This window comes from Chanodichthys erythropterus, chromosome 3 (genome assembly GCF_024489055.1).
Source record: "Chanodichthys erythropterus isolate Z2021 chromosome 3, ASM2448905v1, whole genome shotgun sequence".
Classification (NCBI taxonomy): Eukaryota; Metazoa; Chordata; class Actinopteri; order Cypriniformes; family Xenocyprididae; genus Chanodichthys; species Chanodichthys erythropterus.
Window position 1 is genome coordinate 1,329,592 of NC_090223.1, and position 13,611 is coordinate 1,343,202.

The 13,611-nt window shown below is 35.5% G+C and overlaps 2 protein-coding genes across 2 annotated transcripts; one reads left to right on the forward strand and one right to left on the reverse strand.

Annotated features, from left to right (window-relative positions):
• Positions 1–1,081: 1,081 nt before the first annotated feature.
• Positions 1,082–9,328, reverse strand: LOC137015050 (hepatic and glial cell adhesion molecule-like). The gene is made up of 4 exons (XM_067379704.1): positions 9,216–9,328; positions 8,726–9,043; positions 1,965–2,246; positions 1,082–1,884 (listed from the first exon to the last, which is right to left on the reverse strand). The coding sequence occupies exons 1-4, from the start codon at positions 9,262–9,264 to the stop codon at positions 1,733–1,735; spliced, it is 801 nt and encodes a 266-aa protein (XP_067235805.1). The 5' UTR covers positions 9,265–9,328; the 3' UTR covers positions 1,082–1,732.
• Positions 9,316–13,375, forward strand: LOC137014665 (uncharacterized). The gene is made up of 6 exons (XM_067379092.1): positions 9,316–9,333; positions 9,796–9,799; positions 9,992–10,309; positions 11,513–11,797; positions 11,863–12,020; positions 13,265–13,375. Exons 1-6 carry the CDS (start codon positions 9,316–9,318, stop codon positions 13,373–13,375), a joined length of 894 nt encoding a protein of 297 aa, XP_067235193.1.
• The last annotated feature ends 236 nt before the right edge of the window (positions 13,376–13,611 follow it).

Here is a 13,611-nt window from a genome sequence, read left to right on the forward strand (position 1 = left end):
AGAAATATAACTGCAAACAGCAATTACTGGGGATCAAATAAATGTTTTCTTAAACAAGCATGTAACCACTTAGATCATGAAAGGAAAAGACCGTTTAGAGCCAACACAAGCAATTTACTAGGAAATATATAGGCTTTTTATTTATAGAGGTTGAGAAATAAAATAACAAAATAACGACTTATTTAGTGATGGCAGATTTCAAAACACTGCTTCATGAAACATCAGAGCATTATGAATCAGCGTGTCAAAGTTTTTTTTTTTTCACATGATTTCAGCAGTTTGGCAGTTTGACACGATCCGAATCATGATTTAACATGCTGATTCATTGTGCTCCGAAGCATCCTGAAGTAGTGTTTTGAAATCACTAAATAAGTCATTATTTTGGGGGGTTTTTTTGGCGCATCAAAAATATTATCGCTTTATAATATTAATATTGAACCACTGTACTCACATGAACTGTTTTAAAAATGTTTTTAGTACCTTTATGGATCTTGAAATCTATGAATCTTTATGGAATGAAAATTCTGTCATTAATTACTCACCCTCATGCCGTTCCACACCTGTAAGACCTTCGTTCATCTTCAGAACACAAATTAAGATATTTTAGTTGAAATCCGATGGCTCTGTGAGGCCTTCGTAGCCAGCAATGACATTTCCTCTCTCAAGATCCATAAAGGTACTAAAAACATATTTAAATCAGTTCATGTGAGTACAATGGTTCAATATTAATATTATAAAGCCACGAGAATATTTTTGGTGTGCCAAAAAAACAAAATAACGACTTACATAATGATGGCCGATTTCAAAACACTGCTTCAGGAAGAACCGGAGCATAAATTAATCAGTGTGTCGAATCAGGAGCGCCAAAGTCACGTGATTTCAGCAGTTTGGCACACAATCTGAATCATGATTCGATACACTGATTCATAACGCTCTGAAGCTTCCCGAAGCAGTGTTTTGAAATCAGCCATCACTATATAAGTCGCTTTATAATATTAATATTGAACCACCACGGATTTCAACAAAAATATCTTAATTTGTGTCCTGAAGATGAATGAAGGTCTTACAGGTGTGGAACAGCATGAGGGTGAGTAATAAATGACAGAATTTTCATTTTTGGGCGAACTAACCCTTTAATACTGAACAATTACATTTAAATTTGTTTCTTTTAAACATTTTTGAAGATTATAGAACTATGACATATATTGAGTGCTACAGGATCTAAACTATCATCTGTGCTTGTGTTGTTCTGCCAAAAATTAGAGAAGACTGAAGCGATGATTGAATTCTGATGAAACAATGACTCTCTCAGACAGTGAGTCTCTCCTACAGACCCTGCTGTAGTGCCTATAGTGACTGAACTTTTGAAAATGTTGAGAATTTTCACAGTAGTCCTCTATGTATTTTCAGTAGATCCTATTGCTGGTAGATGTTGTAACTACAGGTCTGGAAACACAAGACATCCTCCTTTCCTTAAGATCAATCAAACATAATTGTTTAAAGAAACGTTAAGATTTGATAAAATGAATTAACATATGAATTAATTCATTGGTTGTCCTGGAGTATCTAGCACCAGCCCTTAACATTTTGTATGTCTCCCTTATTTGACACTTCAGGTCTTGCAGTCTCTACTAATGAGCTGATGAGCTGAATCAGGTGTGGTATCAATCTGTCTGTCTGTCTATCTATCTATCTATGAATGTAATATCTCCAGTCATTCCTGAGTATCAGATTAATCAGAGTTTGATGGATATTTCTGGACGCTCTTCTTCTGTTGAAGACTTCTGGATCTGATGTCATAAACCAGAACAACCACAGTAGCCACGCCCACCAGAGCAGAGAGAGCCAATCGGATCACAGCTTCAGTAAAGCCACAACAGTGGACTTGTGAGACAAGAAATAAGCAATGTTAAAATAGAAATATTGTTTAGTTTGTGAAAAAATATATAGTGCTGCTATCATACCTGCACATGTGTGACAGAGTTGAGTGATGTTGAGATGTCTGGTCTGGTTTCTGATGGGATTGTTGATCACACAGCTGTAGGTGTTTTTATCCTGATATTCCACCTCCAGAGGAAGAGAGAGACTGATGCTGAGATCAGACACACTGATGCTGGACAATGAACTGTTTCCTTTGAACCAGGAGAGAGTCACATGACTCACATTCACAGCTGAACACACCAATGAACATGATGATGATGAACATTGTGAAGAGTCTCTGCTGATGTCAGGAACAGGCAGACGAGCTGAAAAATATTGGAGAATAAATTTAATTCAGTATGTAAAATAGCTGTGATATTTGACAGGGCATTGATATTTCTTGATTTAAAAAAAACAGAAAACATATTTATAAAATGAAGACTTCAGATGAAAAAGGTTCTAAGTGCGATCCTTTCAATTGCTTTTAAAGTGAAATAACTGAACCTAAACACAGGAGCCTGATAAAAATGATAATTTTATGAGAAAATTTCAGATGGCACGTAGAGGCTTTTGAATCTTAAGTCTTCAAAATGTTGTTTATTATCATACTCATCATTATATATCATATTATCATAGAAATCCCATGCTATTTTTATTTAGTACTGTCTTGAATAAGATAGTTTACATAAATGTTTACGTAGACATAATCCGTAAGAGAAAATAATAATTGCTAAATTAAAAAAATGACACTGTTCAAAAATGTACATATAAGTGGTTATTAATACTGTCATTACTGCAAAAAAAAATTATGTGTCGGATTTACTAAATATATATATATATATATATATATATATATATATATATATGCACCATTTTTGCATCACACCTTTTGAGTAAATCCAACTTGAAGCAATTTTGTGTAAAACTAACAAGAAAACCTGTTATAGTTATATATATATATATATATATATATATATATATGTATATATATATATATATATATATATATATATGTGTGTATATATATATATATAATTAACTTAATTTTTGAACAGCATTTCAACAAAGGGTTTTCACACAATTAGTACAGAAATAAAGCATTTTAGGTTTTTTGATGGAGATTGCAATACTACTCTGGAAACAACAACTTATATAATCTGAAACCAAAAATCATGATTGTAGTACTTATGAAAAAAAAAAAAAAAAGTGACAATTTGACAAAAATAAAGTTCCCATCATCCATGAATCCACCTTCGTGATCAGTGTGTGTGCTGTTCCAGTTCCTCAAAGTCACCATGATGACAATGCAAAAGATAGCAAATGTGTATTTACTTACATTAATTTGTAGTTTCAGATTGTATTATATTTTTCCCAAAAACATTTATATAACACAAAATGAGTTACAACGTTTTGAAATAACAAGAAAACACCTTTATATTTAATAAATAAATAAATCTTTGTTTCATTTCTGTTTCATTTGGGGTGAAATTTTTTTATCGCCATTATTAAGTTGATTATTGAGGTTTGAAGTAGGGATGTTAATTTACACAAATTCCCATGATCCACCGTCATTTAAATTAATAATTAATTAATCATTAACCTTGAAACTGCGTGACAGGGAGTGCCAACACAGTTTTTTTTTTTTTTTTTACTCTAAATAACAGGCTAGTAGGATTGAAAAATGAATCAATGTGATTTATGCTAATTTACAAATAGGTTGTTTTGCTATTATAAGTGTTCTTTTCATCACAAACGTGCATATCACGGACAATTTGGAGTGTATTTTTACTATTTGACAGTCTTCCTCCCGTCTATATGTTGATGCCCCATAAACACTACAGCAGTGGTTCTCAACCCTTTTTCCCAGTGGGCCGCACAATGGTCCAAGTGCAAGTCTATAATTTAAAAGCAAGTCCGCATATAATTTACATATGACTTCACCAATGCAAACCAATCAGATTTAATGTTATGGTATTAGCAGATAATACTATTATTATACCTAGATGTTGCACACAATAAATAACAAATAAAAACTAACTTGCTGACATTAGCTTTACAATAATAATCAGATAGTAATGCTCAATGAACATACACAAAGTATACAATCACTTTAAGTTGCTAAATAATTATGTACTGTATGACTCTTCGACAGCATCGCAATAGTCACCAAACGCCTTAATAAGCAAATTTTTACTCAGCTCTTTTTACAAACAACATTGAGCGCATTGTAATTGCAATCTCTGACAATATCAAGCATTCTGTTCTGTCGCAATCCCTCACGCAGCATCGGATCCGCGAGCGCGCGCAGAGTTGGCCTCATTCCAGCCGCAGGTGCGCTGATGCGGTTATTTTTTTATTAATTTAAAATACAAGTACATCAAACAAATACATCGAATTCACAGTTCAGTCTTTAGGAATTGTAGGTTTTGTATATGTCAAGTTGGTACTTTACTACAGAGCAAACAGAAAGGCTGCCCATCTCAGCAAACTGATTCTTCCATTCTTCTTACCTTTTTGCTGATGCTACGACTCTTCATGTTTACATGTGTTCCTTCATTGTATGTTCCTCATTTCGCGGTTTTTTCGCGTATATTTCGCATATATTATATATGTCTCTTCTGCTCACCAAGGCTGGATTTATTTAATCAAAAATGCAGTAAATACAGTACTATTGCGAAATATTATTACAATTTAAAATAACTGTGTTCTATGTGAATTGTAAACTATAAATTATATCCAGTGATCAAAGCTGAATTTTCAGCATCATTACTCCAGTCTTCAGTGTCACATGATCCTTCAGAAATCATTCTGATATGATGATTTGCTGCTCAAGAAGCATTTATGATTATTATAAATGTGGAAAACAGTTGTGCTGCTTCATATTTTTGTGGAAACCATGATACAATTCAAACATATAAAAAAGGAGAGATATTAATACTTTTGTTCATTAAGGATGCATTCAACTTATCAAAGTGACAGTGACAATAAATGCAAATAAATGTTGTTCATTTAACTTTCTATTCATCAAAGAATCCAGAAAAAAATAAAAATAAATGTATCATGGATTCCACAAGCAAATCATCATATTAGAATGATTTCTGAAGGATCATGTGACACTGAAGACTGGAGTAATGATGCAGAAAATTCAGCTTTGATCAAATAAATAAATTACACTTTAAAGTATATTAACATAGAAAACACCTATTTTAATTTGTAATAATATTTCGCAATATACTGTTTTTACTGTAATTGCAGCCTTGGTGAGCAGAAGAGACTTCTTTCAAAAACATTAAAAAGGTTGTCAATTAGCACTGCATTTCATATACTTAGTCAATAAATACCTTGAGATGGCTTGAAAAACACACATAACCCAAATCGTGTCGCAATCGTATGTTTGTGTTCAAGTTTCATCAGTTAATACTCTTAGAACGCAAGAGGCGACACTCTGATTTTTTTGGGGTAACAGCCACTAGATGGCGCTCCGGTAGCGCGGCCGCCTTTATGGGGTGAAAATACAATCTAGACCAGAGCTTCCCAAACTTCAGAGTGGTAAGGCCCCCCAAAAAATATAGCAAAAGCTCCACGACCCCCCCGCCCCCGCCCATTATAAACAAATATATAGATCAATATTATATATATATATATATATATATATATATATATATTTGTATATTAGATATATTTAATAAAGTCTCTTTGCACAAAATTATCAACATTTATTAACCAGTTTGTAAGAATTTCTTGTGAATTATGAGAACTACCATAAAATGTTATATTTTTATATTCCTGTGAAAGATGACGTAAACATTCTTTACAAATATATTTGAAGAGTTCATTTGCAAAAACAGATAACTCCGTTTTTATGAATTCTCACAAATCATGTTTTTTTATTAATCACACTGCAGTTGGGTTGTTTTGATTAAGTAATAACTCCAAAAAATACAGGTAACTTACAAAATTAAAGTTCATTAAAAGTATGTTTTTTTTAAAAAAAAAAAAAAACTTTTTTTAAAGTTTTAGCAACTCCAACAGTCGTTTTTTGGCAAAAGCAGATAACTCCACATTTCATGTTTCAGAGTTAAACAAAACCAAGTAATTTAAAACACACTCAAACAATCATGTGCACACAAACACGCTAACATTGGCACACATACACACACGCATCCACGCACTGCTGCATACACGCGCGCATGCGCACACACACATACACAAACGCAAAAGGACAAACAAGGGTTCAGCATGTAAGTCGTGTATGGTGTACAAGGACTTGCAGGAGTCGAAATTATAAATCCTCGATCACTTTTAGTCAGCTTTGACTAAAATACCGGCTTTTTGACAAAACGGATTTTGAGTTCAGAACGTGCTATATGTGGAGAATAACGCACACGCACAGCAGTCAGTTATTTATTTATTTATTTATTTTAAAGTGGCGTTTATCGGTTTTTGCAAATGAACTTATCAGGTTCATACAGGATACAGGTACTCCTCGCTGTACTACGAGTTTTTCATTTACTTGAAGTGCAGGTCTGTTATTGGGTTATTGTCATCCTCTGCTCTTCTGACGTCAGTTTGAAAATAAGTAATGTATCTCACCTCGCTATAATGTGAAAAAATAATGTTTTTTATATGTTTTATGTTTGTGTAATAAGGAGGGAAGAAATCACATTTCAGAACAATTAGAATATTTTAATTTTTTAAATTATTTTAATATCTTGATTTAGCCTATCCACGGCCCCCCTGCAATACCGCGACGGCCCACCGGGGGGCCGCGGCCCACAGTTTGGGAAGCACTGATCTAGACCATAGAATCCTTCACATCTTACGCACACAAAATCGGTGAATTTCACTGCCAAATCAGAAGCGCAATAGAACAGTTTTTTTTTTTTTTTTTTTTTAAATTAAGTCACCAGTAAATTGTTTGGCTCCTACAGTAAATGTTGTATTGTCTTATATATGTTTTATTTTACCAGTTGTGGAATCCAACCATTCATCCATCTGAGGTAACCTAGTTGGGTCATTCTACAGAAACGTCCACTTTAGGATTATATATATATATATATATATATATATATATAAATAGATATATATAGATATAAGAAATACGTAACAAATCACATTTTAAAGCATGTATTTTGTGATCTGTAGTGAAATACATTTGAAAAGTAAACTCCCCAAACCTTGTTTACGGAGCCCCTAAAGGGACGTGGTGGTGGAAAAAAATTGGGATGGGAGGAAAACATTTTTTTCTAAATCTTTTGCGTTCCCACGCAAAGATATTATCGTTCCCTTGCTGTGAGCTCGGACAAACACTAATGTCCCGCTGGCTGGCAGTAGTGTTTCAGTAGGCCTAACATAATGCACACAAATAATGCGCAGCTCATAGAGTTTGAACTCGTTGGACTCAAATAGCCTATAAAGAAATGCAGTCAGTGCTTAATAAAGAAATGCAGCAGTTGGCAATATTCAGATTCGAGCTTCCCGGATTAATAACTCGTGAGCTAAACGTTGTTAAAACACAAATGGAGCTTCTTCCAATCATAGTAACATAGACAACGAGCTACAACAACCCAATTTTCCTCAAACATGCTTTATAATAAATTGGTCTCTATGAGCAGGCGGCGGAGATACACGTCTGAAGGGACCGTCTGAAAAGTGCAAAGCCCTTTTGCTCATTTTATAATATGAAAAATATTCAATAACTTTACTGTAGCACACTTTACTGTCACCAAATTCCGTTCATACATCACTGCTCTCCTGCTGGTTGTACTGTAAAAAAAAATATATATTAAATTGTAATGCCATGCAAAAGCTGTTGTAAGTATGTAAGCTGTGTACCAACATCATTTGTGTAAAGAAGGCTTTTATGTGCTACTTGCCAAACTAAGTGTTGTAGTACCTATAACCAGCAGGAGAGCAGTGATGTATGAACTGAATTTGGTGATAGTACAGTGTGCTACAGTAAAGTTGAGTATTTTTCATATTATAAAATGAGCAAAAGGGTTTTGCACTTTTCAGACGGTCCCTTCAGACTTGTCCCTCCGCTGCCTGCTCATAGAGACCAATTTATATATTATAAAGCACATTTGAGGAAAATTGGGCTGTTGTAGCTTGTTGTCTAGGTTAGTATGATTGGAAGAAGCTGCATTTGTGTTTTAACAACATTTAGCTCACGAGTTATTAATCCGGGAAGCTCGAATCTGAATATTGCCAAGTTGCCAACTGCTGAATTTATTGACTTAAGCACTGACTGCATTTCTTTATATTTGAGTCCAACGAGTTCAAACTCTATGAGCCGCGCATTATTTGTGTGCATTATTAACGTATGGAGCTGACTGAAACACTACTGCCAGCCAGCGGGACATTAAAGAGGAAGTGCTTGTCCGAACGCAAATCTTTTGCGTGGGAACGCAAAGTTTCTCGGGGGAACGCAAAAGTTTGCGAGGGAACGCAAAAAAATTGGAAAACAAATTTCCTCCCATTTCAATTTTTTTCCCACCACCATGTCCCTTTAGGGGCTCCGTAGGAATACACCCATCGAACAAATAAATGTGTGATAATGAATGTTTAAATAGTTAAAATCTAATGTTTTACTTTGTTAATATATATATATATATATATATATATATATATATATATATATATATATATATATATATATATATTAACAAAGTAAAACATTAGATTTTATATTGTTTTGTTGTTGTTTTAGTATACATAAATAACAAAAATAACATGCATTTTGTTTCTGCAAAGTGTAAACTTATCCAAGACTGTATATAAAACAGGATAGTAATTCTCTCCTCACCATAGACAGTGAGATTGATCGTGTTGATCGTGTCTCTTCTACTGCTGAAGACTGAATAAAGTCCAGAGTCTGTGGTTCTGCTGTTGATGATGGTCAGAGATCCAGTCTGATGATCCAGTTTCAGTCTGTCTCTGAATCTCCCATCAGCACTTCCATTATAAAACACACTCTCTTTGTTATTTACTCTAGCTATGAGAATGTCACCAAACTTCCACTCGATGTGTTCATCTCTGTGTATTTGAGTGAAACTAGAGTTCAGAGAGACTGATTCTCCCTCAGTCACTGACTCTGACTTCACTGCATCAGCAACAAACACACCTAAACACAAACACAAACACCACATTTGGAGTTTTTCATTTTTCACAGAAGTATTTCTGAAGGTTTAGTCTGATAAAACTTGACAATATTAGAGGAAGAATGAAAAAATCAGAATGGCTTGTATGTGGAGAAATGATAATATAAATTGAACTGTAGCCATAAAAATACTCACCAGTCAGACTCCAGGAGAACATCCAGAAGAAAATAAACGTATCAAACATGTTTTAACAGTTTCAGAAATGTTATAATGATCAAGTCCTGCACTCTTGCGAATGTCGATTGTTCTGTCAGTGAGTAATGAAGATTTTCAGAGAAATCCAGCAGTTAAACTCGTCCAGTAGCTCCTCCCACACAGACAGACCTTTACAGTAATTCTTTTAAGTTTCACAACATTTTCTTTCTCAAAACAGAATTAGTCTGTCATTTCATTTCTTTTGGATCTTGACGGACACATCCCAGCATCTGAAATAAATAGAGGTTTGAGGAAAAATGTCTCTAAATTTTATAATATTTCAGTCATATTATTAGAAATAGTTTCCATTCTCTCCTTTCTGTAGCTCATTTTGAGAAGGCATGGCAGTATCTGAAGGAGGAGTTTAGTTTCACTGAACCTCTTTACAACAGACCCGCAGATTCATTCGCTTTAAGAAACATTCAACGTTTTCACGAGTGTCAGGATACGACTATTATCACAGATCTGTTTCAAACTATTTCATAAAATGTTTCTTTTCATCTGTTTGTGCTTGTGTCAGGCTGGTGAGTATTTTTATAGCCTCACTTCAGTTTATTTGATCATTTAAACACATTATTCCATCATTCATTAATATTTTCCAGTTGTATAAGACTAATATAATCAGATATTGTTGTTGATGCTGCTGCTCCTTTCATTGACTGTATATTGAAATGAGTGAAGAATTAATTTGAGTGATTATGTGTGTTTGTGTTCAGGTGTGTTTGTTGCTGATGCAGTGAAGTCAGAGTCAGTGACTGAGGGAGAATCAGTCTCTCTGAACTCTAGTTTCACTCAAATACACACACAGGAACACATCGAGTGGAAGTTTGGGGACATTCTCATAGCTAGAGTAAATAACAAAGAGAGTGTGTTTTATAGTAGTACTGCTGAAGGGAGATTCAGAGACAGACTGAAACTGGATCATCAGACTGGATCTCTGACCATCATCAACAGCAGAACCACAGACTCTGGACTTTATACAGTCTCCAGCAGTAGAAGAGACACGATCAACACGATCAATCTCACTGTCTATGGTGAGGAGAGAATTACTATCCTGTTACATCTGTTGACTGAATTCACCAGAAAATGAAGATCACATAATCCACCAGAAGATCACAGTCATTTCTACTCATTCGTGTATTTTATCCAGTCTAATAATTTAATTGTATAACATTTATCTGCTTGTTTAATGGTGCAATATGTAATATTTTAGCAGTAAAATATCCAAAATCCACTAGGCCAGTGTTATATATTTTGTTCACTTGAGTACTTACAATATCCCAAATGTTTCCAACTATTAGTAAATCGTGAGAAAATTGCAGTTTTAACCAAAGCTCCGGGACGTGTGAGGAGACGTCTGTCAATTGCGTCATACCCGTGTTACCCTCGGTTTATGGTTTTATTTTGTAAAAACCATGGAAACACCAAAGATGCTTTAATATTTACATGTTTTAATAGACAAGGGAACAACTGTTTAGATATATTTATAGACAGAAAACTAATTATTGTTATATAGCTCAACATGTTTAGTCTTATTGTTTAAATCAATTTTCTTGATGTTTTGCGAGTACCATGCTTTACCATGCCTCAGAGAAAAATACTATTTTGTGAAGTAGCTAACAGCATAATCAGATGCAGCTTTATTTTTAGTAACAGCATTTTCTCCATCATACAATACGTTTTAAAATGAACTGCATGTCATTTATCAACACAAGCCATCCAGCATTTAATGATATTCTAAAATCGATCTATCTTACTGTAGTGTGTAACAGTCTCACAGCAGCCTCCGAGCGAACACACAGAGTAACGTTATAACATAATTTTCAACACACTCGAATGTATCTAATATGATAAACAGAGCTGCGTTACTTCACACTCATGACCGGAAAAGCGGAAGCGGCGACTGTGTCATAATAAAGTCCCGCTGCTCGTGAGGCGTGTGTTGATCAATCGCTCCAGCTCCTCGTTCAGCTCCACAACACTCGCTCCTGCTCTGCTTCATACTACAGTAACATTAATAATCACATCCATGAACATGATTTCTTCCAGAGTCCAATCCCTATTATTTTCCACCGGTTCGTAATCAAGCTACGCCTTTGTTTTGAATAGGCCTCTATCGACCTCTAGCAGACAGACTTATTACATACTGCACCTTTAATTCAATTTTTTAATATCAATAAACTGGAAAAGATCACACTGATTTCTACTGAATCTCATTTATTCTGTCATGTTTTCAGCTCGTCTGCCTGTTCCTGTCATCAGCAGAAACTCTTCACTAAACTCTTCATCATCATCATCATGTTCATTGGTGTGTTCAGCTGTGAATGTGAGTCATGTGACTCTCTCCTGGTTCAAAGGAAACAGTGTATTGTCCAGCATCAGAGTGTCTGATCTCAGCAGCCGGTCTGATCTTCTTCTCCATCTGGAGTGTGTGGATGATTCCTACAGCTGTGTGCTGAACAATCCCATCAGAAACCAGACTCAACACCTCAACACTCGACTCTGTCACACATGTGCTGCAGGTACTTCACTGATGATATCTGGTGTTCCTGCACACATTGATCTGGGCTAATGACGTCTCTTTCAGTCTCTCGGACAGTGCTGATCTCTGCTGCTGCTGCTGCTGCTGCTGCTGCTGGATCTCTGTTGATTGTTGCTGCTGTCGGGATCTTCTGCATATGCAGGAAACACAGAAACACACACAGAGAAGGCAAGTGTTACCTGTATGTACAGTGGCATGAAAAAGTATGTGAACCCCTTGCAGAATTTGTGAAAATGTGAATAATTTTAATGAAATAAGAGAGATAATACAAAATGCATGTTATTTTTTGTTTAGTACTGTCCTGAGTAACATATTTTACATAAAAGATTTTTACATTTAGTTCACAAAACAATTCAGTAGCTGAATTTATTAAAATAACCCCATTCATAAGTATGTGAACCATTGATTCTCAATACTGTGTGTGGTCACCTGATGATCCACGACTGTTTTTGTGTTTTGTGATGGTTGTTCATGAGTCTCTTGTTTGTCCTGAGCAGTTAAACTGAGCTCTGTTCTTCAGAAAATTCCTCCAGCTCCTGCAGATTCATCAGTTTTCAAGCATTTTTTAATATTTGAACCCTTTCCAGCAGTGACTGTGTGATTTTGAGATTCATCTTTTCACACTGAGGACAATTGAGGGACTCAAACTCAACTGTTAAAAAAGGTTCAAACATTCACTGATGCTCCAGAAGGAAACACAATGCATTAAGGGTCAGGGTGTGAAAACTTTTGAACAGGATGAAGATGTCACAATTTTTCTTATTTAGTTTAAATATCATTGTTTTTCCATTTAGTACTGCCCTTCGGAACCAACAGAAGATACTTGCATGTTTCCCGGCAGAAAAATTAAGTACAATTTACCATGATATTTGAATTCAAAAGTTTTTACCCCTCTGCTCTTAATGCATCGTGTTTCCTTCTGGAGCATCAGTGAATGTTTGAACCTTTTGAGTTGAGTTTGAGTCCCTCAGTTGTCCTCAGTATGAAAAGATGAATCTCAAAATCACACAGCCACTGCTGGAAAGGGTTCAAATATGCAAAAATGCTTGAAAACCGATGAATCTGCAGGAGCTGGAGGAATTTTCTGAAGAACAGAGCTCAGTTTAACTGCTCAGGACAAACAAGAGACTCAAGAACAACCATCACAAAACACAAAAACAGTCGTAGATCATCAGGTAACCACACACAGTATTGAGAATCAATGGTTCACATATGAATGGGGTTATTTTAATAAATTCAGCTATTGTTTTGTCTTGTGAACTAAATATAAACATCTTTTATGTAAAATATCTTACTCAGGACAGTGTTACGGTACAGACGGCACGGAGGCAGAAGTAAAAGCAAGTAAGGTTGTTTATTGAAGTACAGCAATGAGCAGGTGAGTAAATGGTGGATAGAGAGTACAATGTGATGATAGGGAATTGATACTGTCCTTTGTTGCTTGTAGATGGAAGTTGAGGTTGATGAGATGGAGAATGGCAGACGAGGAACACTCACACACATGGAGGGGGGAACACAGGAGGAAGACTGGAGACGCTGGAGAGACTGGGATCGTTGATAGCAAGTAAGTAGCAGGTTGGAGTCCTTTAGGTAAGTATACATGAGTCTGTATAACAAACGAGACCGGACAACTACTGTGTGTGTGAGTGTGGGTTATATAGTGCTGGTGATTATGAAGATGATGACGTGCAGGTGGCGGTGATTAGAACTCCGGGGATTGAGTGCGTGGGTATTGCAGGGAGGTGGAGCCTGACGTGTCTGTGACAGTACCCCCCCTCCCACGGCCCGCTCCTG

What these genes read in the sequence shown, in the direction of transcription:
- LOC137015050 (XM_067379704.1), bottom strand. Translation starts at nt 9,264, where the DNA reads ATGTTTGATACGTTTATTTTCTTCTGGATGTTCTCCTGGAGTCTGACT. An exon ending in GTTCTCCTGGAGTCTGACTG is followed by an intron (nt 9,044 to 9,215) that starts GTGAGTATTTTT and finishes GTTTGTGTTTAG; the next exon opens with GTGTGTTTGTTGCTGATGCA. An exon ending in GATCAATCTCACTGTCTATG is followed by an intron (nt 2,247 to 8,725) that starts GTGAGGAGAGAA and finishes AATATTTTTCAG; the next exon opens with CTCGTCTGCCTGTTCCTGAC.
- LOC137014665 (XM_067379092.1), top strand. An exon ending in GATCAATCTCACTGTCTATG is followed by an intron (nt 10,310 to 11,512) that starts GTGAGGAGAGAA and finishes TCATGTTTTCAG; the next exon opens with CTCGTCTGCCTGTTCCTGTC. An exon ending in CTGTCACACATGTGCTGCAG is followed by an intron (nt 11,798 to 11,862) that starts GTACTTCACTGA and finishes CGTCTCTTTCAG; the next exon opens with TCTCTCGGACAGTGCTGATC.